General features: G+C 51.7%; 1 protein-coding gene across 1 annotated transcript; it reads left to right on the top strand.

The window, feature by feature from the left end:
• Nucleotides 1–677: 677 nt before the first annotated feature.
• On the top strand, nt 678–21,721 carry CLN6 (CLN6 transmembrane ER protein). Its single transcript, XM_032343007.1, has 7 exons — nt 678–855; nt 9,073–9,187; nt 14,791–14,889; nt 15,953–16,141; nt 16,476–16,531; nt 18,077–18,199; nt 20,075–21,721. The coding sequence occupies exons 1-7, from the start codon at nt 770–772 to the stop codon at nt 20,343–20,345; spliced, it is 939 nt and encodes a 312-aa protein (XP_032198898.1). The 5' UTR covers nt 678–769; the 3' UTR covers nt 20,346–21,721.

The following is a 21,721-nucleotide window of genomic DNA, read 5'->3' as shown; positions in this document are numbered from 1 at the left end:
GAGAGTGACAAATCCATAAATCGAATCTGCATCAATCCACTCCAGGTCACCCCGACTTGTTACGAATTCGCGGCTCCTCTCTGCCCTACCCTCTAATCCCGCCCATTATTTAATTCCTAGCGTCAAGTGCCATAGAGGTGTCATTTTATGAAGCGACATCTTCCATCTGAAAAAGGAAAGCGCGTAGCGCAGGGTGGGAGGACATAATTCCGCCCCCCCCCCGCCCCCCGCCCCTGTCCTCAAGGACAAGGGAAATCCAGCCTTAGCCTCTGGATCAAGCGAGTCTTACCCCAGGTCCCTATGCCGCCCCCCTAGCCCCGCTCCACCAGTATCCCGGCCTCAGCCAGCCAAGGCCAAGATTCTCTCCCAGACGTCATCGGCGACCCCAGGAACGCCCAGCCCCCACAGGGCCACACTACAAGCGTCGCGCGCGCAGGGCACGGCACCGCTCCCCGCCGGGAACGCCACCACCAGGAAGTCCCTTGAAGCCCTGGCAGGGCGCGCTCCGCCTCCCCGGCTCCATCAGTCCCTCCCCGCGTCCCTCTCCTCCCTCCCCGCCGGCGCCGGCCCCGCCCCCCCAGAGCCCCGCCCCCGCCCCGGCCCCGCCCCCGCCCGTGCTTCCCGGCCTGCGCGCTCCCTCGCACGTACGCCCCCATCCGCTCCGGTCCGCCCCCCGCTCGGTGTCTGCGCTTGCCGCTGCCGCGGGGCCGGCACAGTGCTTCCGCAAGTCGGAAAGCGGGCCGAGACCCCGGTCGCCGGCGGGGCAGCCATGGAGGCAGCGGCGCGGAGGCGGCAGCATCCGGGAGCGGCGGGTGGCGCGGCCGCGCAGCCTGGCGCCTCCTTCCTGCAGGCTAGGTGGGCGCGCGCCGGCGCGGGGAGCGAGGCCGCGGCCCCCACGTGACGCGGGGCGGGCGGCAGGGACCGGGTTGGAGAAGCCCCGGGTGGGCTTGGGACTGCCGCCGGAGTCCGATTACTCTGCGCGGCACTCGCTGTGCCCTGGCGCCTGGACCGCGTCTCCACAGCCCTTTCTCTTCCTGGGGACGCCCCGGGACCAGGCAGGCTCGCAGCCCCCGCCTCCCGGGCCGGCTTGGGACAAGCCTCTGACGATACTCGTCTAGGGGTCCAAGAAATTCGGGGTGGGGGAGGCGTGCCCCAGGTTCCCGGCGCACACTGCCCGCAACGCACTTGCACGCCCTGGGCGCCACCGAGCTCTTGGGGTCCCTCCAAGCGGAATAGGAGTTGGATTTTGGTGTCGGTGGGGAGGCGCGCTTCTTATCCCAAGAATGTGAGAATGGAGATTCGGGAGACAGTGAAGTGTGTGGAAGCTCCCTTCCTGAGAAAGAACGACGAAGGGCTTTTCGCACTCGTTTGGCTGTTCCCTTCTCTCACTAAGGGGAAGAAGTTACAGGTTTATGTAGTTGAGACCAGGAGGGGCAGAAGAAGCTCGGAAACCACCTTTTAGTCTTTCCCTCCATTCAGCCTTCATCCTGGGCCAGAAAGCATCTTTGGTGTGCCCCGTGCTGTGGAGGCATGAAAGGGGTGGGCGACGGGAAGCCAGAGAGGCTGAGAGGTCATCTTGGAATGCTTCGTGGAGGAGGTGGCACTTGAGCTTAGTCTCCGAGTATTCAATAGAGGACTCCGAGGAAAGCCTCTTCCAGTGGAGGGAGGTGTGGTGGAAAGTTTGGGGAGAGTCAAGTGGTCAGTGGTTCTGGAGCTTTCAGGTGTACAGCGGCCAGGGGAAGCGGACTGACTGGGAAGGGCCTTTCCTGGCAGCACGGCTGGGACTAGAGTGAAGGCCTAGACTGCAGGTTTTAAGGAAATTTAAGGAGACGCTCACTCTCAAGCACCCTATGCCTACTTAAATGTTAAGCCCTATGTGCCTCACTTGCCTCACTCTAGTTCCAGCCCTAAATGGTAGGTTAAAAATGCAGCCTTTTTCTGGTAAGCACAGGGGAGCCATGGAAGGTTTTTGAGCAGGAGTGTGCTCAGAGTCAATTTTAGGAATTTGGTGGTATGATTTGGTATGAGGGAGGAAGTCTGAGAGACTTGGCTGTGCTGATAGCTCTTTATCCTGCTACTGAGGGTCATCTGGGTTCTGGATCCTCTTCAACTTGGGGATCTTTGACTGCCCTGAACGGTGGTGGCCCATTTAGAACAACCTGTGGGTATCAGATATGATCCCACTTTATCTCATATGTGGGGCTTCCATATGCAGTATCTGACTCAGTCTTTTTCCTGTTTTGTATGTGGAAACATATACATATTTTGTATATGTGCAAAAACGTTTTGTGTTTGAGGCCCAGGGAGGTGACATCATTTGCTGGCAAGAGCCAGGGTCTAAACCCAGGGCTTCTGTTCTGTTCCACTTGGGCTGCTGAGGAGTAGTGCTCATCTTTCCTCCTGTAGGAGCTCACTTCCAGCCAGGGTGCTCCCTGGGGGTGGCACAAGGACTGACTCACTTCCAGGGTTTCCCCACCACCCTTGTAGCGTACCTGTAGGACCATTTTCAGTATCACTGTTGCTTAAGACAGTAGATAGAATCAACCTGTCCGGTTCCTAAGATGCTTGGACTTCCTCCGCTGTATCCATGCTTTGCTTACATGCCTCTAATGACACAGGGTTCGCTATCTTTCAAAGTAGCCCATTCCGGTTTCTGCTTGCTCTGTTGATAGTTTCTGTATTGCTATCAAAGTAATACATGCCTGTTGTTAAATAGCACAGAAGGGCTTAGAGTAAAAAGCAGTGGTTCTCCGTTCCACCTTTCCCTGGCACCAGAGGTAACTATATAGCCTCTCTTAGCTGTTTCTGCTAGAATTAAATTCATATTTTAAATATCAACAAATACTTTGTAACACTTTCCATGAACCAGAGCCCACTCTAAAGTTTTGCATGTAATAATTCAACCACAGCTCTTGAGATAGGATCTACTGTTACCACTCATTTTATAGATGAGAACATTGAGGCCCAAGAGAGGTTTAGGAACTTGCTCAAGATCTGATTGGTAGCAAAGCTAGGATATGAACGTAGGTGGTCTCTGAAGTCCATATCCTTTTTTAAAAAAATTAAGATATAGTGTATTATTTACCCCAGGGGTACAGGTCTGTGAATCGTCAGGCTTACATATTTCACAGCACTCAACATAGCACATACCCTCCCCGATGTCCATCACCTAGCCACCCCATCTGTACCCGCCTCCCCCCGGCAACCCTCAGTTTGTTTCGTGAGATTAAGAGTCTCTTATGGTTTGTCTCCCTCCTGATCCCATCTTGTTTCATTTTCTCCTTCCCTACGCCCCACATTCCCCCTGCACTGCCTCTCAAATTTCTCATATCAGAGAGATCATACGATATTTGTCTTTCTCTGATTGACTTATATCATTCAGCATAATACCCTCTAGTTCCATCCAGGTCATTGCAAATGATAAGATTTCATTTCTTTTGATGGCTGCATAGTATTCTGTTGTATATATATACCACATCCTCTTTATCCATTCATCTGTTGATGGACATCTAGGTTCTTTCCATAGTTTGGCTATTGCGGGCATTGCTGCTATAAACATTGGGGTGCACATGCCCCTTCGGATCCCTACATTTGTATCTTTGGGGTAAATACCCAGTAGTGCAATTACTGGGTCGTAGGGTAGGTCTATTTTCAACTTTTTGGGGAACCTCCATGCTGTTTTCCAGAGTGGCTGCACCAGCTTGCATTCCCACCAACAGTGTAGGAGGGTTCCCCTTTCTCCGCATCCTCGCCAGCATCTGTCATTTCCTGACTTGTTAATTTTAGCCATTCTGACTGGTGTGAGGGGGTATCTCATTGTGGTTTTGATTTGTATTTCCCTGATACTGAGTGATGTGGAGCACTTTTTCATGTGTCTGTTGGCCATCTGCATGTCTTCTTTGCAGAAATGTCTGTTCATGTCCTCTGCCCGTTTTTGATTGGATTGTTTGTTCTTTGGGTGTTGAGTTTGATAAGTTCTTTATAGATTTTGGATACTAGCCCTTTATCTGATATGTCATTTGCAGATATTTTATTCCATTCTGTTAGTTGTCTTTCAGTTTTGTTGACTATTTCCTTTGCTGTTTGTAAAAGCGATTCATTTTGATGAAGTCCCAGTACTTCATTTTTGCCCTTGCTTCCCTTGCTTTCGGCAAGATTTCTAGGCAAAAGTTGCCGTGGCTGAGGTCGAAGAGGTTGCTGCCTGTGTTCTCCTCAAGGATTTTGATGGATTCCTGTCTCACATTGAGGTTTTCCATCCATTTTGAGTCTTTTTTTTGTATATGGTATAAGGAAATGGTCCAGTTTCAGTCTTCTGCATGTGGCTGTCCAATTTTCCTAACACCATTTGTTGAAGAGACTGTCTTTTTCCCATTGGCGAAGTCCATATTCTTAAAAGCTATGCTTTACTGCCATTTCTTGATTTATCATTTTTTTTAAAAATTTATTTATTTATGGGGGGGGCGCACATGCACAAGCAGAGGGAGCAGCAGTGGGAGGGGGAGAAGCGGCCTCCCCACTGAGCAGGGAGCCTGATACAGGGCTTGATCCCAGGACTCCATGATCATGACCTGAGCCAAAGGCAGACACTTAACCAGCTGAGCCACTTAGGTGCCCCTTGATTTATCATTTGTAGCTTCTAAGATAATATTTGCTGATTTCCTGTTAGATTTGCCTCACTTCTACCTCCCTCATCTTCACAAGATGTTTCTTTTCTTCTATTCTCAGTTTTTAAACTATTCTTAGTTCTTCTGTTAACCTTTGTAGCCTTAGGGGACATGCATACACCATTATTTCCTTTCTTGGGAAGTATGGGTGCTATCTCTTGATTCCTTTTTCAGAGGAGAGTAATAGTCCCCTACCCTAACATTTGACTTTTCTTACCCTCTCCTCTAACGCATATACTCTTTAGTTCTACTCTCATGTTCTCAAGGTTAATGGTATTTACCTGCTGTTCTTAGGCATAGTTGTCTTCCATGTTTTGGGTGTGCATGGATTCTAAACTTTGAAAGTCTGTATACAGTGTTTTTGTTAGTCAAGCTATGTAAACTTTCTCTACAAAGCCGAGGAATGTTTAACAGTGCCATATGCTGTCTTATATTGTTTTTTGTTTTTCCTGGGGTTTCTAATTGCCTTATCTTTTCCCCTCTTATTATTTGCCTTCATTTTCTTGTTCAGGCTTTCCATCGTGTCAGGTATTTTACCATTCTCTATGTAGAACCGAAATTAATCCTTCTGTAGTTCCCATTTATGAGTCACTGCTTGACTCCACCATGACTGACTCCTTCCTTTTCTGCCAGACAGTCCTGCAGATGCTGACTGCTTTGAATATTTCAGCTGTATGTTTTGTATTCCCCACCTGTCATGGTATCAGGTCCCCCCATATGGTAGACTCGTAAAGCTGTGGAGGGGAGAGAAGGCCATCCTTGTCTTGGGTTACCTGCCATTCACTGGTGTTCTCGGCTGCAGTTTCTGATGACTGAGATCAAGAGCTGGCACAGGCTGGGGGCCCAGTATGTGAAGTCTGTGGTCAGGAACTTGGGACAGGCTTGAGGTTGCTCATCCCCAGGACAAGGACTAGGGGAGAGGATGCCTTCACCCTCCCTAATCTGCTTCCGGTGGTCACAGTCCCAACAGAAGAAAACCAGTCAGATGCTAACCAGTCTTGATTTCCAAGTCGAGTGCCCTGTATCTGCCCTTTTTCTTCCTGACTGCTAAACCAGGCTGGACTACTGACAGGGATCCCCGTTAGCTGAGATGCCCCCTTGGGTAGAGGAGGAAACAGTTACTGACCCCCTAGTGTATGCTAGGTATCCACAGCTTCCAGAGACCCATATCTAAGTGCTTCCCAGGCTTTCAAAATACTTCTCTCCTCTGTAGCAAACATCCTACTCCTTGCCCAATTTGGAGGTTTCCAGAATAAAACACTGAGGGTTGTTATCCTCTTTCTCCTACCAAGTTCTTCAGGCCTGGAGGTTCTACCATCTGTTTTTTTGTTGTTGTTGTTTTTAAGATTTTATTTATTTAATTGACAGAGATCCCAAGTAGGCAGAGAGGCAGGCAGAGAGAGAGGATGGTTCTTTTCATCTATTCTCAGCAGGCTCCCTGCTGAGCAGAGAGCCCGATGTGGGGCTCGATCCCAGAACCCTGGGATCATGACCGGAGCCGAAGGCGGAGGCTTTAACCCACTGAGCCACCCAGGTGCCCTCACCATCTGCTTTTTGAGGCCTTGATTGACAGGGCAGGAAGGGCAGGTGGACCCTCTAAGACAGTCCCTCCGCTCAGACCCATCTCCGAGCAGTCCTGACAGTGAGTTTCTATCTGCCCATTCTGAAGCCCAGCTAGTCCCTTACTTCTCTTCCTCTCTGTTAATAAGCCCAGGCCTTCACCTCCATGCAGCGCCTTGTTGTTGTTGTTGTTGTTTTTAAGATTTTATTTATTTAATTGCTTTCAGGCTCTCTTCCTTCATGCAGGCCTTGCCTGCCACTCCAGGCCTTACTGACCCTCTCTGTCTTGATCTCTTCATATGGCACATAGTTTATTATAATACAGAAGAGGAAACACAGTTCTTGAGTTCATATAGGTTTGAATTTATTATGCTGTTCAAAACCCCTGGGTTGCAAGTGACATAAAGCCAGTGTGAACTATAGTGCCCTTAGCAAAAAGGAATGTATTAGCTCTTGTGGCCAACTCGTTACATGGGGGCTGCCCAGAACTCTCAGGGCTTTACCTCTTCCTTTCCCCTGGTCTTCTCTGCAGGCTTCGTTCTTGCCTGACTGTCCTTTGAGGCTGGTACCTTGGGCCACAGGCAGCCCTGAACTTGCATCCTAAGCATCCCAGAAAGAAAGGCACTCCTTCCACCAACTCTAGTTGGTAAAGTCCTCCTGGGCTGGCTTAGGTCGCCGGCATTCCCTGTGGCCAAGGAAACATCATCTCTTACTAGAAGCATGGAGTGGGAAATAGACTGACCAAAGGAGTCGTTGATTTAGAGCCTTACTGTGGGGGTGATTGAAGCACTCAGCCCCTGTAAGCCTCAGTACCCTCATCCATCACACAAGAGGGGACCGACCTCCCGGTATTGCTGCGAGCATTCGGTGAGATGATGCAGGTGAAGCACAGTACTCAGTTGGGGGGGTGGGGGTGGCGCGGCACCAAGTAGAAGGGACAGGAAGGCTTAGTTGACCCAAGAAAGGCCCACCCCCCCACCCCGTCAGAGGATGCCTGCCATCAGAGGATGATGAGAACCCCCCACACACACCCCCTCCCCAGGAGCTTGCCCCTCTGCCTCTGGGCTGCTCTACCAGCCCACTGTGGGCCATTCTTCAATTGGCTGAAAAGGATTACAGAAGCAACAGTAGCCCTGAGAAGAGGAAGACCTTCATGTCGCTGCCTCTCAGCTAGTATCTGCCAGTAAAAAGAATGAATAACTAGTAATTGAGATGGTTTAATTTTTCTTCTAATTTTTTCTTTTTTAAAAGATTTTATTTATTTATTTGAGAGAGAGAGAGCACAAGCAGGGGGAGCAGCAGAGGGAGAGGGAGAAGCAGGCTCCCCACCAAGCAGGGAGCCTGATGTGGACTCGATCCCAGGACCCTGGGAACATGACCTGAGTCGAAGGCAGATGCTCAACTGAGTGAGCCACCCAGGTGCTCCTCTTTTTTTAATTAAAAGATTTTATTTATTAATTTGACAGACACAGAGAGAGGGAACACAAGCAAGAGGAGTGGGAGAGGGAGAAGCAGGCTTCCCTCTGAGGGCGGAGCCTGATGTGGGGCTCAATCCCAGAACCCTGGGATCATGACCCAAGCTGAAAGCAGATGCCTAACACCTGAGCCACCCAGTCGCGCCTTGAGATGGTTCTAAATCAGCCAGTAATCGCTAAACATAAACCAGGAGCTGAGCTGAGAACTCCGGGTAACATGGGCCACTCACACAGCTCCATTCTTGGCACAGAGAGAACAATAAAACTCACACCTCAATCATCTCAGGAAGTAGCAGGCTGCTTGTCGCTGGAGGCGTGCAAGATGTGTCAGGACATTGTAAAGAGGATTTGGACTGTGATGAGGAGGTGGGTGAGTTGAGAGAACCTTAAAAGTCACTCCTCTTCTTGAGGGGCTGGGTAAAAGCAAAACTCCAGGCCCATGATGTCATGGCTAGACTGAGAGTTAGAGATGACGCACCCCTATAATGCGGCTGGTGGGGCTTTGGGAAAAGCTTCATCAGGGAAGCCTTCCTGGAGGAGGTGGCATGTGCACTGGTCTTTGAACTTCAGCTCCTCTGCAAAAAGCAGTTGGCTAACTGCTTTGCAGGAGGGACAGGCATCCAAAGACGTGTTGTCAGATGGCATTCCACTGCTTGCCGTGTGTCTTGCATTAGCTTGTCCCCTGCTGCCTCATTGCACTGTGGTTTAGTGAGAAGAGTAACACCAGCAGCCCCGTTCTTACTTCCTCCTCGTTCAGGAACTGAGGGAAAGGGCCCGTTGATCCCAGTCTGTGGTCTATAAGGCTGATCTCATTAGAGGGCTCTGACTGGTTCAACTCAGGTCTCATGCTCTTCTGGTGGCCCAGTCACTGTGGACATGATGGCAGAGATACCATGGAGCCTAATCATTTAGGCTTAAATATTTGGCTGTGTAAAATGGGGGTAATATTCCAACCTCCAAGGATTTCTGTGAGGATGAAAAGAGTTAAATGAAATAATGCTTGTGGTGTGCCTGGACTATAGTAAGTGTGTGATACAGACTCACTGCTGTCATCCATCATCATGATTCCCATTCTTCACCCACACTGCATCCTTTGACCCATTTCCTTTTCCGGTCATTCTGGAGGTGAGAGTGCCCCATTCTGGTTTGGCAGTTTCCTGAATCACAGAGAAGCTAAGCTAACATCAGGGCAGCCAGAGTCCATTCCCAAGACACGTTCCCCTTGGCCTCGGAGCCAGTATTTCCAACAAAACTCTTTCTAGAAATTAATCCTCCTGCCCTCCAATCCCCATACCTCTCTGTGGCTCATCTCAGGGGGAAGATTCTCATGGGAGGAGAGGAGAGCTGACCCCTATTGTCTGGTTTCTTCCCAGGCACAGTGCCGTCAAGGCTGACGAAGCTGCTGGCACAGCTCCCTTCCACCTTGACCTCTGGTTCTACTTCACCCTGCAGAACTGGATTCTGGACTTTGGCCGCCCCATTGCCATGGTGAGTGTGAAGCCATGGACAGAGCCCCTGTCAGCAGTGAGGACACAGTGTGACTTAAATTAGCTAAGGGACCTTAGACAAGTCACTTTCCCTATAGTAAACTGCAAGAATAGGCCTGGATGCTTACATGTCCTCTAGCTCTGTGACTGTGTCAGCAAGCCGGGGTCCTGGGGGCCTGCATAGTCATATTGTGCCCTGACTCTCACAGGGAACTGGTGGCTCTAAACAGGAATGCTGTGCACTCCCCTCCCCGACGCCTTACACCCGGGTTTAACCAAATCACCAAGTCATACCATGGGGTGAGAGAAAGAAAGCAGAGCATCCCCATGGCCTTGGTATAATATCGTTTTTCTGGAGGTAAAGAGTATAGGCTGATCTTGCATGTTATGTGTGACTCTGAGCCTCAGGTAAGTCCTAGTGCTATCTCATGCCACCATGCCCTTCCCTCCAGGATATTCCATGCATCAGTGGACAGTGGTGGCCTCCAGAGAGATTAATACTGGAAGAGCACCCAAGCCCCTGGCTTGTAATAAGGACATAGGTAGATAGATAAATAGGTAACAGAATGTGAATAAATTGAGTGAGACATCACCATGAACCAAGTTGTTAATTTGTGTGTACGTGTGTGGACAATAACCATATCCAGCATTGGAACAGACATCTTGTACCTGCTAGTAATAAGCACATTAGCAAAGCCCTTTTGGAAAGCACTTTGTCAAGATGACACCTAGACACCGAGAACAGTGCCTAGCATAAGTGCTTCCTGGATTTTTATTTTTATTATTTCTTTTAAGATTGATTTATTTTAGAGCGAGAGTGCACTGGTGTGCACACATGAGTGGGGGAGGGGCAGAGGGGAAAAAGAATCTTTTTTTCCTTTTTTTAAATTAACATATAGTGTATTATTTGTTTCAGGGGTACAGGTCTGTGATTCATCAGTCTTACACAATTCACAGCACACACCACAACACATACCCTCCCCCATGTCCATCAGCCAGCCACCACATCCTAACCCCACTGCTCCCCCGCCCAGCAACCCTCAGTGTGTTTCCTGAGATTAAGAGTCTCTTACGGTTTGTCTCCCTCCCCAGTCCCATCTTGGTTTTTTTTCCTTCCCTTCCCCTATGATCCTCTGTCTTGTTTCTCAAATTCCTCATATCATTGAGATCCTGTGATAATGTCTTTCTCTGATTGACTTATTTCGCTCAGCATAATACCATCTAGTTCCATCTACATTGTTGCAAATGGCAAGATTTCATTTCCTTGGGTGGCTACATAGTATTCCATATATATACACCACATCTTCTTTATCCATTCATCTGTTGATGAACATCATAGTTTGGCTATTGTGGACATTGCTGCTATAAACATTCGGGTGCACGTGCCCCTTCGGGTCATTACATTTGTATCTTTGGGGTAAGTACCCAGTAGTGCGATTGCTGGGTCGTAGGGTAGGTCTATTTTCAACTTTTTGGGGAACCTCCATGCTGTTTTCCAGGTGGCTGCACCAGCTTGCATTTCCGCCAACAGTGTAGGAGGTTTCCCTTTTGGGAGAGAGAGAATCTTAAGTTGACTCCTTGCTGAGTATGGAGCCTGATGCAGAGCCGATCTGAGGAGCCCGAGATCATGACCACAGCTGAAATCAAGAGTCAGACTCTCAACCAACTGAGCCACCCAGGCACTCCTCAGTGCACTTTTATTGAAGGAACAACGATCATAATAATAATAATGGGAAAGTAGAAATCGTGGTTAACATACACTGAGTGTTCACTCTGTTCTAAACTCTGTATGTGTTTAAATTTACTGAATCCTCAGCTCAGCCCTCTTACTAATCTCAGTTTTATAGATGGGAAGACTCAGGATAGAGAGGGCAAGTCACTGGCTCACTGACTTAGGGTCACCCAAGTAGCATGTGGAAGAACCAGCATCAGCACATAGGTATCCAGTCCCAGAGCCTACCCCCTTCCTGTCATGGATATATCCAGAACCCTAAGATGTTCATCCCTCCTGAACCAGTAAGACCCCTTCCAAGAATCTACCCTGAAAAGTGTAATCAACAAGAAGACAATAGCCTCTGTACTGCAGCGTTGCTTACCTCGGACGTGACTTCAGTGTCCAGCGGTAGGGACTGAGTAGAACAACTTTTGGTATCTGGTATAGAAAACATTATCTGGCCATGACACAGGAATCCTAGGTGCCCTAGAGCAGCTCTAAGCGCCCTAGAGCAGCCAGCAACCCAGGTTGCCCTCGGAGAGGAGAGGTGTGGCAGTGGTGTGCGTACCCTGTGACTGCAGGTCAGTGACAGTCTCAACACCTTGTACACATGGGTCAGAGACTGGAAGGGGATTACGAAAAGCTCTTCTGGAGTGCCTGGTTGCTCAGTCCGTTAGGCAGCTGACTCTTGATTTTGGCTCAGGACAGGATCTCAGGGTCCTGGGATCGAGCCCCGCATCAGGCTGTACACTCAGCTCAGAATCTGCTTGGGATTTTCTCCCTGCCCCGGCTCATTCTTGCATGCGCATGCGCATGCGCATGCGCTCGCTCTCTGTCTCTCAAATAAATAAATATTTAGAAAAAAATTTTGAAAAAAGCCATTCTGGCTGCACTGTGGGTTTGGGGTGGATGATGATTCTCCTTCCTGCAGACTCTGTAAGGCTTACGTGCTGTTTAAGCGTGGGAGAAAGAAAAAAAAAAGAGCCAGGAGTCAGTGTACTTGGTTACCTCTGTGGGTGATTTTAGGCAAGGCACTGTCTGCTGGCCTCTGTTTCTCTCATCTCTAAAGAGGCTGGTTGGCCTGGCTGCTCCCAGCCCCGTTCTGCCATGAAGTCCCACGGGCTGGGGGCCAGAGGAGCTGCGCATCACACTGATGCTGTGGAGAGGGGAAAATGAGGCCTGGGGCGGGCTCCCGGCTGTCCCCTGCTCTTGCTCCTTAGGACTCAGCCACAGCTGGCCGTGGTGGTCTCCTGCAGGGTGAGTCCCTGCCACAGCCCGCCCCGCAACATCAGTGGGCTTGTTAGGAGAGTATACATTTGAGAAGCCCACATATACACTGGAGCTTTTGAAATGTAGGCACGACATTCTCGTATCTGTAATAACGAAAACCGAACTCGTGCGAGTTATAAAAGTAGTGTGTAGTGGTTGTAACAAGTCAGTAATGCCTGGGTGTATGCAGAAGTGTTAGAGTCTCCCTTTCCAGGCCCACCCCTGACGGTTTGGGGGCATAGGCACCCACCCCTTTCTCTGCTTCTGCAAACATATTATATATTCTTTTTCCTTTTCTAACAGAGATGAGATCTTACTTTATGCCGCGCTCTACAACTTGCTAGCTTTACTTTAGAATACACGATGGCTGCCTTCCCTTGTCGGTAGCTATCAGGTGTTATTTCTGATAATGGCTACTTCACCTGCTGTAGCAAAGATGCCCTGTGATATATTGAGCTTGTCCTCATTAGTTGAAGAGTCAGCCTGTCCCTAGTATTTTGCTATCACAAAGAGTATTTCAGCCATTGTATGTATCTTTTTTAAAGAAATTTAAGTATAATTGACATACAGTGTTACGTTAGTTTCAGGTGTGCAACATAGTGACCTCACAGTTCTGTACATCATGCCGTGCCATACTAAGTGTGGGCATCGTACTGCACCATTTCAGCACTACTGACGCTGTTTCTTATCCTGTACTTTTCAGCCCCGTGGCTTATGTATTTGATAACTGGAAGTTTGTGCCTCCTAGTCTCCTCCACCTGTTTTGCCCATCCCCCAACTTCCTCCCCTCTGGCAACCACCAGTTTGTTCTCTGTATTTATGATTCTCTTTCTGTGTTTGTTTGTTCATTGAAATTTGTGTTTTTTTAATACCACATATAAGTGAAATCACATGGCATTTTTCTTTCTCTGACTTATTTCACTTAGCATAATGCCCTCTAGGCCCATCATTATTGCTGCAAATGGGAAGATTCTTTTTATGGCTGGGTAATGTGTTGGCAAGGATGGGATGAAAAGGGAACCCTCATGTGTTGTTGGTAGGAATGCAAATTGGTGCAGCCACTGGGGAAAACAGTATGGAGTTTCCTAAAAAAGATTAAAAATAGAAATACCATACAATCCAGTAAATATCCATTACTGGGTATTTACCCAAAGAAAATGAAAACCCCAATTCAAAAAGGTATGTACCCCGCTATTTATAATAGCCCAATGATGGAAGCACCCTAAGTGTCCATCAACAAATGGATGGATAAAGAAGATGTGGTTTATATATCCAACATATCTATCTTGATATAGATGAAGATACAGAGATACACACTGAGTAAGAAAGAAAGAGAGGAACAGACCCTGTGTCAGGAACAGACCCTGAACTAACCCTGCGGGTTAGTTTTAACAAGCATGGCTTTTTTTTTTTTTTTAAGATTATATTTATTTATTTGACAGAGATCACAATTAGGCAGAGAGAGAGGAAGGGAAGCAGGCTCCCCGCTGAGCAGAGAGCCCGATGTAGGGCTCAATCCTAGGACCCTGGGATCATGACCTGAGCAGAAGGCAGAAGCTTTAACCCACTGAGGCACCCAGCATGGCATTTCTGAGTTAAAAGAGATAAATTTATTTTTTTATTTTTTAAAGTTTTTTTTTTCATTATTTATTTGACAGAGATCACAAGTAGGTAGAGAGGCAGGCAGAGAGAGAGGAGGAACATAAGAGATGTGACCAAGGTTCCCCGCTGAGCAGAGAGCCTGATGTGGGGCTCAATCCCAAGACCCTAGGATCATGACCCGAACTGAAGGCAGAGGCTTTAACCCACTGAACCACCCAGGCGCCCCAAGAGATAAATATTTATAATTTGGATTGAAACTTGTAGTCATTGCCTGTGTTCTCAATGAACAGATGCTGGAAGTGTAGTTTTGGGGGTCATAATATGTTTTGACTTTGCACGGGGGTTTTCACACTGACCCTGACACGGCCAGGACTCACTGGGGCAGACCAGTAAGAGAGGGCTTCCCAGGCAGAGGAACTGCCCCTGGCCTGCCTCCTATCTCAGGGAAGGTGAGAAAGAAAGCACTGAAGCTGATTTGTAGGACTCACTTACTTTCTCCTTGTTTCCTAATGGACGCTTTTGACCTGATTTGGAAGCAGTCCGCCTGCAGTCCATCTGCTCAGTGCATACAGCATGGGGCCTCGTGGTCAGGAGACCTTTTCATCATCATAGGACCTGAACTGTCAGACCCCTAAGGGCCCAAGGAGACCACCTAGGTCACATCTCTTATGTTGCATATGGGGAAACCAAGGCCTGTAGAAGAGAAGGACTTGCCAGACATCACCATGAAGTCCTAAATCAGCCTCCAGCTCCCAGACCGGTACCAGGGACATTTATTTAGTACCCGTTTAGGGTGGGGGCCCAGAGTCAGGCCCTGGATTTGCATCTACTAGTATGCCTGGGGACAGGTCCATTTATCTTCTTTGGGACTCAGTTTCTCTGGGTACCCCAGAGCTGCCCAGAGGATCCCCATAGATCACAAAAAGAGTTAAGTGTGTGTGGAGGAGGTGGGGGCTGACTCCCTGAGGGCCTTGTGGGGCTCTGCCTGGGTGAACACCATTCCTCCCTTTGCTCCCCAGCTGGTGTTCCCTCTCGAATGGTTTCCACTCAACAAGCCCAGCGTGGGGGACTACTTCCACATGGCCTACAACATTATCACGCCCTTCCTCCTGCTCAAGGTACAGTCCCCGGCTCCCTGCCCTCCCTTCCCACCCTCATTCCTTCCTCCTTCTCTGGCAGGAAGCTGGTGCCAAGCCCTGGGAGTCCTGGAAGCAGATATGGCCGCAGGCCTACCCTGCCTGAGCTTGGGGGGTGAAGGCTGTGATCAAGGGACACACCAGAGGCCTGGCCAGGAGGGATGGAGAGGCCCTCCCCAAGGAGGGATATTTGATTTGGGCATCAGCTTTGTGTGCCAGGGGATGATGTAGAAGAGGTGGTCAACCAAAAGGACCTGAAGACAGGGTCATGCTGTGAAACTACATTTAGGAGGCTGAGGCAGAGGGAGTGAGTGGGTTGGTTGTCTGGGGAGAAGTCGGGAAGGCAGGTAGGGTCCAGGTGGAAGCAACAGAGGTGACCTCTACTCTGGCCTGGGGATCCGGGACTTGGAGATGACCCTGGGAGCACAGAACTAGCCAGGGCTGCCGGCTTTGCAGGTTCAAATAAGGGCTCTTAAAACAACTGTCGCCACCTACCATCCCCATTATTTTGTTTCTAGAAAAATGTGTCTAATCACCAAAAGTAAGAGGGTATAAAATTAGGATTCAGAGGAGTTTTAAGTTAAAGTTTCCTTTCCAAAGCATCCTCCCCATCCCACTTCCCTGACATTTCTTGGTGTTTACCATGGACCAGTGGCTCTGAAATGAGAGGGTCCTGCAGCGCTGAACCAGCCCAGCCATCCAGAGGCCCAGCTGGGAGTGGGGAGAGGGCCAGGCCTGGGTGCCTGTGCTGAAGGCCTGGCTGTCACTGCCAGCACAGAGTCAGTGTGTGACCTCTGGCAGTCAGTTCGTCCCTCTGCAGCTGGGGGTGCTGAGGAACGGGGGTGCTGGTTCCCAACTCATGCTGGCTTCACGGGGATCCTAGGAGACTGTGGAGGCTGGCTCAGCCTGCTGCAGGGACCCAGTTTGGAGTGACTCTTCAGAGGTGGCATCCATGGACCCCAGGCATGGGGGAGGGACCAGGGGCTGTCTCCTGTTGTGGTGAAGGCTGAATCGCGCTCTCCGGCGCCCCACTGACCCCACCCAGCTCATGGAGCGGTCCCCTCGCACGCTGCCCCGTGCCATGATCTACCTCAGCATCATCACCTTCGTCATGGGCGCCAGCATCCACCTGGTGGGCGACTCCGTGAACCACCGCTTGCTCTTCAGTGGCTACCAGCACCACCTGTCCGTCCGGGAGAATCCCATTATCAGGAACCTCAAGCCAGAGACGCTGGTGAGCCGCCCTCCCCAACCCAGCATGTAAAGCCTTGTTGGCACAGTTTGTCCTGGAAGCCAGAGAGGTGGCCCCCAGCCGTCATTGAGCCTGACCCACTAAGCGTTCTGCTAGGGGAGGGCACTGTACCCGCTGAGCTATGATGCCTCTGACAGTTCGGGAAGGGGCCCCTGACTGGCTGCCCCCCGGGTGCCCTGCAGTAGAGGGCAAGACTAGGGTGGGGAATGAGGGTTGCTGGGGGAAGGGCCGGGCCGGGTCAAGGGTGGGCCGCGTGGGCCCCAGCACCCGCCCTGACGCACCTGCTGCTCTCACCTGCCATGCCCACCGCCCTCAGATCGACTCCTTCGAGCTGCTCTACTACTACGACGAGTACCTGGGCCACTCCATGTGGTGAGTGTCGGGGCCAGGAAGGCAGCGCCAGCCGGGCTGTCTCCCCAGGGGCCCCGGGTCGGGCCCCAGAGGACACTACACGATCGTGGGGTGCCAGGCCCTCCGCGTCCCAGCGCGACGGTGCCCGCGGCAGCCACTAGAGGGCAGCAAGCGGCTGTCTCCTGGCCGGGCCAGAGCCTGCCGGGGTGGGGGGGGAGGGGCGCAGCGCAGACTAGGTCCCGCCCCTTTCGCTGCCATGGGGTGTGGGTGGGCACCGAGGGGGGACCCGCGCTGGGTCAGGACGCGGTGTTTGGGAGTGGAGGTAGGGGTGAAGCCGAGGAGGGCCAAGTGGACTGACGGGGGGGAGGGGCTGTCTGCCCAGCTTCTGAAACTCCTGGGAGGGGTCCCCTTCACCCCAAAGGCCGTGGAAACCTCCCAGCTGTGCACAGCCGTGGGAGAGCCAGGGCCCCAGCCGCCGGCAGCTGTCTGTTCTGCCCCACATCTTACAGGAGGAGCTGGGGCCAGTGAGAGGGTGTGGGGGAGCCGCCAGCAAGCTCTGCACCCCGTAGCCTCACCCCTGAGTGAGGTGGATGGCTCCTGTCATACTAGGCCGACAGTCGTGTTTCCAGGATCCATTTATTATTTTTTATTCTTTTAAGATCTTACTTATTTGACAGAGAGACAGCAAGAGAGGGAACAGAACCAGGGGGAGTGGGAGAGGGAGAAGAGGCTTCCCGCTGAGCAGAGAGCCCAATGCAGGGCTTGATCCCAGCATCCTGGGATCATGACCTGAGCCAAAGGCAGATGCTCAACTGACTGAGCCCCCAGGCAGCCCTCCAGGATCCACTTTAAACAGGCAAAGTTGGTCCTCTTGGCAGTGAGTCCAGGGGCCCTGGACAGGCCTTTGCCCAGACATGTTTGGGAAGGAAGAGGGGGTGGGCTGGGAGCAAACGGGGGCTGTGGGAGGGGGACACAAGGTAGCTGAGAGAAGGGGGTGTGGGAGAGGCAGCCTTTGTGGAGAGGAGAGGCTGGTACTTTTGGGTAAGATGCTGTGTGTAGGGAAGGGTGAGGCTCTGGGTTGCTTATGGGTGAGGGGGCTTCACAGAGCCCCTTGGAGGACCCCAGCAGGTATGGTTCTCTCTCTCTTTTTTTTTTTTAAACCTGGGCCTGGAGGCTCTCCCTCCTCAGCCCTGCTGGGTGTACCTCTCCCGGGTGTGCGGAGTGCCAGCATGAGACAGAGGCACCCCCTACACACACCCACGTGGAGTGAGGTGGTCAGGGCCGTTTGGGAGGGTCCTCCCCACTCCACGGCCTGTGAGACTCTGATTTGCATATGCCAGGGAGCAAGCCTCATCTTCCCGCTTCCTTCCTGCACACCCGCCCCCAGGGCCCCCAGCCCGGGGAAGTCTGGTGGGGATGAGTGCCCGGGCCTAAACCAGGCGTTTGGTAAACACTGATGCTGCCGGCATGGAATGGTGCAAGGACAGGTGGGGACGAGGGCTGGGTGGAGGGGCGCTGGGGCGGGCGGGCGGGCGGGCCTCTGAGGCCCCGGCCTCCCTGTTGCAGGTACATCCCCTTCTTCCTCATCCTCTTCATGTACTTCAGTGGTTGTTTCACTCCCACCAAAGCCGAGAGTTCAATGCCAGGGGTGGCCCTGCTCCTGGTGGTGCCCAGTGGCCTGTACTATTGGTGAGTGGACCTTGGACCTGGGTGGGGGGCACTCAGGGAGCTGGGTGGTAAAAAAGTCCTCTTGGCCACAGTCCCACTCTGGGCTCTGCTTCTGCCTGGGTCTAGTGGAGATGGTGCACTGCTTTGTGGTAGCCTCTCTGTCACCAGGAAGCCAGGCCTGAGTGCTCCTCTCCATTCTCATGCTCTTCTGCCCTACCTCCTGGAACCCCAGAGCTACTGTGGAGCCCAGTAGAGCCCACCTGTAATATCGAGCCCATCGAGTCCTGTGGGCCTGTTTCCTCCTTTGTGACATTGGGACAGCCCCTGCTTGTCTCCCTCTCAGCAGATGGTGAGGATCTAGGAGGAGGAAAAGAGGCTTCATAAACAATAAAGCACTATGAGGGTGACAAGGACAGATAAGGGGGAAGTTTCTTGCCTGGTTTCTTTCTTTTCTTTCTTTTTTTTTTTTTTTTTAAGATTTTATTTATTTGACAGACAGAGATCACAAGTAGGCAGAGAGCCAGGCAGAGAGAGAGAGGAGGAAGCAGGCTCCCTGCTGAGCAGAGAGCCCAAATATTTGACAGACAGAGATCACAAGTAGGCAGAGAGAAAGAGAGAGAGGAGGAAGCAGGTTCCCTGCTGAGCAGAGAGCTCAATATGGGGCTCCATCCCAGGACCCTGGGATCATGACCCAAGCCTAAGGCAGAGGCTTAACCCACTGAGCCACCCAGGCATCCCTGGTTTCTTTGTGCCTTTCAGAGCTCTTCTCCCATTTCAGAGGACTTAGCCTCAGCCAGGCCCTATGTCTGTCAATTCTGCCCTGGGGACAGGCTTTCCCGGAGCATTGGGAAAGGACTGGACCCTTCTCTGATGGGAAGCTTGCCTTAGAATGAAAAGGGTCTTTCCTAGGGCCAGTTTCCTAGATCCGCTCCTGGGTCTGTCCCCGGCTGGGTGGAGAGGGTCAACCAGGACCAATCTGTATGCCCCTGAGGACAGGATGAAAAAGAAGGAGTGGCAACCACAGCAAGAAGGAAAGTGGTTCGACGTGCGCAGCATGTTAGTGCTGAGACAACCACAGTAGGAACAGCAGCCATTTGTTGAACAATGTGCTTTTCCAAGTGAGAGGTGTACACAGCTCTTGTCAGCTCTTACGTCTCGAGAGATAGGGCCGTTTATTCCCCCTTTCTAAGTAAGAACGCAGAGGCTCCAGGATGTCGTGCAGATTCCCCGAGGTTCCACAGCCACTGAGTTGCAGAGCTGTCATTCCTTGAACGGAATGGGTCAGCGTCATGTTTCTCTCCAGAGGCAGGGGCATGGACCAAACAGCCTCTCTGAAGCCCTCCAACAGATGTGACTTGATTCCTGGCCATGTGCTAGGTACTGCCTTAGGAGCTACAGAGAACCCTGGGAGACCTGAGACTGTCCCAGCCATCAAGGAGACAGTAATGACAGCCTCCGTGAATTGCAGCTGCATTCCCAATCTGAAATGCCTGTAGGAAATAAGCCAGTAACAGAAAGGCATCAAGCAGGCATCCAGTAAGGCAATAGGAAATGGTGGAGACTGTGGCAAAGAGAACCATTCTCTTTCTAGAGGGGATAGCTGCTTTCTCCTCTAATCAGTTGTTGAGCAGGAATAGAGGCCTGATGTGACCAAAGAAACCAGAAATCCACATTTTCTGCTGTTATGTACATGTTGGTAACAAACTCAACATATTTTAAAAATAGCTACTGTACAAGCCAAATCAGTATGGGCTGTGGCTCCAAGTAGTACGCTTCCCTCCACCTCGCCTGAGATGAGCTGCTCTGCCTGACCAGGAGGCAGCCTGGAATGTGGGTACAGGGAGGGAGGCCGGGCAGAGAGAGCGCCAGCCTCACCGCCCCCACTGGCCTCTTCAGGTACCTGGTCACCGAGGGCCAGATCTTCATCCTCTTCATCTTCACCTTCTTCGCCATGCTGGCCCTCGTCCTGCACCAGAAGCGCAAGTGCCTCTTCCTGGACAGCAACGGCCTCTTCCTCTTTTATTCCTTCGCCCTCACCCTCCTGCTTGTGGCGCTGTGGGTCGCCTGGCTGTGGAATGACCCTGTACTCAGGAAGAAGTACCCGGGTGTCATCTATGTCCCTGAGCCCTGGGCCTTCTACACCCTCCATGTCAGCAGCCGACGCTGAGTCCCCGGCACCAGCCATTCAGCAGTGCTCTGCCTGGTGGGCGATGGGCCAGAGAGTGTGTCTGAGCAGGGAGTGTATGTGTGCGTGTGTGCGTGTGTGCGCCTACGTGTGTATCTGCCCGTGTGTGTGCAGTTGTAACACAGGGATACACATTGTGCACAGGGATGGGATGTGTGTATGTGTGTGTAACTGGTAACTGAGAACACGTGCACAAGGACAGGTTGTGTGCGCGTGTGTGTGTGTGTGCATATGTACAGAGTGCCTCATTGTAATATGCAATTATTTGGATCAAGTTTCTCTTTTGGTTTGGATCTTTTCAGGCTGGGCTATAGTTTGAAGCCGTATGTCCAGGCCAAGGTCTGGGCCCTGCCCTCTCGTGCATCTGACTGGAGTGGGTCACTCTCACTGCTCAGGGCTGGTGTCTTCCTAGGGAGGCTTCTGGTAGCCATGCTGAGTAGGCCTGGTGGGCGGGGCAGCAGCCATGAGGGGACTGGTCTTGTCTTCTGCCACCAGGCTCACCCCTCAGACCTGCCCTGACCCTGGAGGCCGGATTACAAAGGTTAAGTTAACTTCCTGCATATTCTTGAACAAAGCACATCCCTCCTCTGGGCCTCCTTTGTACTGGCTGGGACCTAGGCCCAAAGTGTGTCTGTGCTGGTTGTTGGGGCAGCCTTGGGATGGACGGATCGTTCTCTCCTGTCACCGCCCTCTGCTACTCCGGGAAGTGTATGTGCGCCGCAGATCCTCACCCAAACTCACGTCACGTGGAGTGCTGCACTGCCCCGAGAGAGAGCCAGAGGCCAGCCCACTCCCCTGACCGCCGTTTCCGTCTGCCCGAAGCTGTCTCCCTGCTGCTCACCGTAACTGTGGCACCCTTTCCTGGCACCCTGACCAGGAGGTCTGAGCTGCAGCTGAATGCTGCATTCTCAAACACTTGCAGTGTGCCCTAAGCCCCATTACAGGGCCAGGGGGCCTTTGGAGGATGTTAGGAGGGGGATCTGGAGGCTCTCCCCCAGAGACCTTGTCTTAGCCTGAATTTCATGCCTTCGGCTCGCAGTCCTGCTTCCAGAAAAAGGAAGCTTCATTCCCAGTAGGGAATGAAGTGCCCACCTTCCCCCGGGTCTTGGGGCCAGATCTGCCCACACAGCTGCCCGCACCAGTCTCATTTTCCAGCCAGTGCTGGCTCGGTGAGCTTGTGGATCTCAGGGGGCCTCCTACCTTGCCTTCCCCAGGCCCTGCCTCCTCTCCTGTGTTCTCAGGGAGCCCCGTGCCTCAGATGCTCCTTTCATGTTGGGGTCCCTTAGCAGCCCCCTTAGAGGTCCCCAGCCCCGGGTCCCACAGGCAGAGGTGTGAATAAAGACCAGTGTGGAGCCCAA

This window comes from Mustela erminea, chromosome 5 (genome assembly GCF_009829155.1).
Source record: "Mustela erminea isolate mMusErm1 chromosome 5, mMusErm1.Pri, whole genome shotgun sequence".
Taxonomy (NCBI): domain Eukaryota; kingdom Metazoa; phylum Chordata; class Mammalia; order Carnivora; family Mustelidae; genus Mustela; species Mustela erminea.
Note: the sequence above shows the minus strand (reverse complement) of the source record. Positions and strands in the feature narration are given on the sequence as shown.

Bases quoted from the DNA above. Each gene is read 5' to 3' on its own strand.
- CLN6 (XM_032343007.1), top strand. From the start codon at position 770: ATGGAGGCAGCGGCGCGGAGGCGGCAGCATCCGGGAGCGGCGGGTGGC. The intron at 9,188-14,790 runs GTGAGTGTGAAG...TTTGCTCCCCAG, and splicing joins TTGGCCGCCCCATTGCCATG to CTGGTGTTCCCTCTCGAATG. The intron at 18,200-20,074 runs GTGAGTGGACCT...TGGCCTCTTCAG, and splicing joins CCCAGTGGCCTGTACTATTG to GTACCTGGTCACCGAGGGCC.